Source organism: Monoraphidium neglectum (genome assembly GCF_000611645.1).
Source record: "Monoraphidium neglectum strain SAG 48.87 unplaced genomic scaffold scaffold03123, whole genome shotgun sequence".
Lineage (NCBI taxonomy): Eukaryota > Viridiplantae > Chlorophyta > Chlorophyceae > Sphaeropleales > Selenastraceae > Monoraphidium > Monoraphidium neglectum.
In genome coordinates, this window is record NW_014010505.1 from 1,651 (window position 1) to 5,240 (window position 3,590).

Consider the following 3,590-nt stretch of genomic DNA (forward strand, 5'->3'; position numbering starts at 1 on the left):
GGGGGGGGGGGGGTTGGGAGGGGGCTGAGAGGGTCAGTGCGCGGCTGGGGAGAATAGAGGGGCACGGGTGGTGCGGGTGGTCCGGCCTTGGGACTGGGTGGACTCAGCTTAGGCATGAGCCTCTGGCCTGGGCCTCAGCACAGTCCCGAGGCCCTACATGCATCGTCCCCGGTGAATGACTGGCCCGTAGGCGCACAACCCAACCACCTCATATCACCGGCCTCTTCAACACGTCCCCGGGCCCCCAATTTTGAACACTGTGCTCACCCCCCTCCCTACACACACACAGTCTCTCACACACACCCCAGCCCACCCACACCAGCCCACCAGGCCAGCACGTCCTTGTTGCAGGCGTTGCCAGTCGCCCCACGCATCACCTGCCGAAGGGAGGATTGGCTTGCAGGGGCGGCACTGGTTGGCCGCCTGCCAGCAAGGACACATGAATCACGCCCCCAGGGTGCAGGGGCCACGCAGGGCGGGCACACGCAAGCAGGGGCCGGTGCTGGGGTGCGCCATGCGCGCAGCCGAGGCTGTTGGCTGGCAGCGCACCTTTGACAGGTGCTCGATCAGCAGCCAGGCCTGGGGGGCGCGCCACAGCGCAGGGTCAGGGGGGGGGACGTTCGGGTGCATTGGGGCCGGGTGGTGCGCAGAGGAGGAGACAGGGGCGCGCGTGCGCGTGCGTATGCGATCGTGGTCGTGAGCAGCGCCCGGCCATCGCCGGCCATCCCTCGGACGCTCGGCCGCCCTCACGCACTGAATAGTGCCGAGGTGGTGAGCGACCCCTCGTCTTGTGCCCACGACAGACTACCACCACCTATCCGCGCCCGCTTCCCCTCCTTCTCTCTCCCCCCTCCCCTGGGCGAATGCCCCTCCCCCCGCCTTTCAAATGAGCCCCCACCTCATCGTACATGACAATCATTGAGGCGGGCCACCCCGCCCGCAGCAGGCCCTGCACCCCGCGCGCGAGGCCAGACACCAGCTGCGCCGGCAGGGCCAGCTCAGCCGCCGACACCTGCACGTCGCAGCAACGCAGGGCTACCGCGCAGTGGGGAAAATACGCCGAACGCGCTGCCGCTCAGCTGGGCAGGGGCCGCAGGCTCGCGGTAGAACATGCAAGCTGCATCGGCCCTGCAGCACTGTCCTTTGCGTGTTTGCAGATTCAGCGTACTCGCCTGCGCCACTCCAGCGTGGTCGATCTGCCGCCGCAGGTCGGCTTTGCGGGCGCGCTGCAGCATCACGGGGGCGGCCGCCGCCTTGGCCGCCGCGTCGTCACAGCGCCAGCTGCCGCCGCCAGGCGGCGCCAGTACTGTACGTGGGCTCCAGGAGTTCTGCCATCCGTTGCTGCGATGAGGCTAGGCCGGGGTCCCTGCACGGCCGCCGGACGTGGTATATAGGCATTAGCTGCGACGGTTCGCTGCGGGCGCGGCAGCGCGAGCAACTTGCAGAGCGGCCGGCGGCGTCACCGGGTTTTCACTGCCTGCTGCTTGCACGGGCGCGTTGTGGTTGTGATAATTGAGAACATTTGCGACATCCATGTCTCACCCTAGTGGGCGCCACGGGTCCCATTCTGCCATATCGCTGGGCTGTGCCGTATGATCTCGCACCACAGTAAGCAACGTTTGACCATCGCTTCTGTAAATGGCAGAACTTATCAGGAGATGGCGCACGGTGCGAGGACCTGCGAGAACCGCGCATCGAAGAGCTTGACTAATGCTGACCTGCGTGCCCAGGCTGCCTGAAAGGTTGCTCATGCTTGCCACCCATCCAATCAGCTGCAGGTGTTTTTGCTTGCATTGTACGGACCTGCAGCCGCTGGTATGGTGACTGGCGTTGGTCAGCACACCTGAGGATGTAGTTGCATGGGTGCTCAGGCACCTTGCATCCATGGGTGCTCCGACGCGCACCTGATCACGGGGAACGAAGGGTCAGGTTAAGGATTTCAACAATCACTCCACCTGTTCCAAATTCATGAAAAGGGATCAGTGAAAAACGTCAAGAGGCACACAGGCTGACAGCATGACAGGATGCCTCAGCCATCAGGTTGTCCGCCGCCGCTGGACGATCAATTCATGGGATTTTGGGATCGGCCCCAAAAGATTAGATGGGAGCCACACACCTCAGTCATGCTGCAGGAGCATACTGGCAACCACCTCCACTTGATGCTGTTGGGAGGTTGGGGTACCTTGCTAGATACAGTAAGCACTAGAAGGCGGCCATGGGCCGTGTTGATGGCAGGATCTTGCAAACCTGCCAGAGCTATAGCAGCAACTTACAGCTGATACGTGGCGTGTCCATCCCTGTGGATCACTACAGTGGATGTGGGGGAGATATGCCGACGGCTGCCTCTGGCTTGGAGTCGGGGACATTGGTCCAGCGAAAGGCAGCAGATGACGCAGGCTTTCGCTGCGGACCATGATATGTATGCTAAGCGGCAACAAACCACGTACTGCATTTGTGGCCCAGGCAGCGTGTTCAAATACTGAATCAGGGTGCGCTTGTCCAGCCCATGGCAGCACGCCCTGCCCAGCCAGATACCGCACCGGACGCTTCCAGCCGGGCATGTTGTGATGGTGCGATTTTGTGTGTATGCCAGATATTCACCCGACATCTCATTGTTCGCTGCAGCTGATCGCTCGTACTGTAGAATATCTTTCAATCTTGTATCTGTTGCGGAAGCCCGCGATGGGCTTGCAAGCATTTGTGTGTAACGTATTTTCTGCTCGCGAGATTCTGTGTTGTTTTTTCGCTAGTCCCCCCCTTGGCCCTTTTTGCTCGACAGTGGCCCCACGGCCGCAGTATTGCTACGTGAGCACTTGCTGGCGTTGGCTGGGATGTGCCAACGCGGCGCACTTTTTTGCGAGGCAGCCGCACGCTGCCCTGCGGCGGTGGCATCAGCGCCTGCAGGATCTCCTTTGACCTCCCCCCTCCTCTGTGTTATGGTGACAGGATCGGCCTCGCCTGCCTTTTGCTGGCGCCCCATACCGCCGACGCGTGCCCGCCGTTGCACGCTAGCGTTCGGCACACGCAACCATGGTTTCAACCACCCCCTGACCCGGACCCGCCCGGCGACGCCATCCACCCCCGCGCGACAGCTATGTGATCTCTCGCGGCAGCAGCGCCGATCTACAAGACCTGCTGGTGGCCCACAGCGGGGACAGCGGCGGCGGCGCCGGCGCAGCCGACGCGCGCGCGCCGTCGCTGCGCGAGACGGTCGCGCGCTGCAGCCAGCGGCTGACGCAGGGCCCCGACGGCCTCGCGGACGGCACGCCCGTCACCTACGAGCGCGCGCTCGAGGCCAGCTCGCAGGTGCGGCGCGGCGTGGGCGCCGGCCCGGCAGCTCCCGCAGCGTACACGCCTGTGCACGATGTGATCAGTCCGCAGCTGCCTGGTGGGGTTTGATCTTGAGGGTCGATCCAGACCAGGCTGGCCCCATAAAACTCGCACCACAGCGTCCCACGACAGCAAGGCGGTTCCGGCAAAGCCGCTTTGAGAGGGCGAGCTGCCAAGGCTGGTGCCCGCGCCGCGCGCCGCGCGCCAAGCCTGCCGACCGACCCCCAGCCTGCCCGCCCCCGCGCCCCCCCCCCCCCCCC

General features: G+C 64.3%; 2 protein-coding genes across 2 annotated transcripts in view; one reads left to right on the forward strand and one right to left on the reverse strand.

Annotated features, from left to right (window-relative positions):
* The window catches only part of MNEG_12210 (hypothetical protein), a gene marked incomplete at both ends in the record, with an annotated part of 2,912 nt that extends 1,338 nt beyond the window's left edge, over window positions 1-1,574 (reverse strand). Inside the window, 4 exons of the mRNA XM_014039317.1 lie at window positions 550-579; window positions 899-1,035; window positions 1,169-1,341; window positions 1,543-1,574. Of these exons, the coding sequence (XP_013894771.1) occupies window positions 550-579; window positions 899-1,035; window positions 1,169-1,341; window positions 1,543-1,574 (372 nt within the window). The remainder of the gene's footprint in view (window positions 1-549; window positions 580-898; window positions 1,036-1,168; window positions 1,342-1,542) is intronic.
* A 985-nt stretch (window positions 1,575-2,559) lies between these two features.
* Window positions 2,560-3,590, forward strand: part of MNEG_12211 (hypothetical protein) — a gene marked incomplete at both ends in the record, with an annotated part of 2,600 nt that continues 1,569 nt past the window's right edge. Inside the window, 2 exons of the mRNA XM_014039318.1 lie at window positions 2,560-2,564; window positions 3,093-3,306. Of these exons, the coding sequence (XP_013894772.1) occupies window positions 2,560-2,564; window positions 3,093-3,306 (219 nt within the window). The remainder of the gene's footprint in view (window positions 2,565-3,092; window positions 3,307-3,590) is intronic.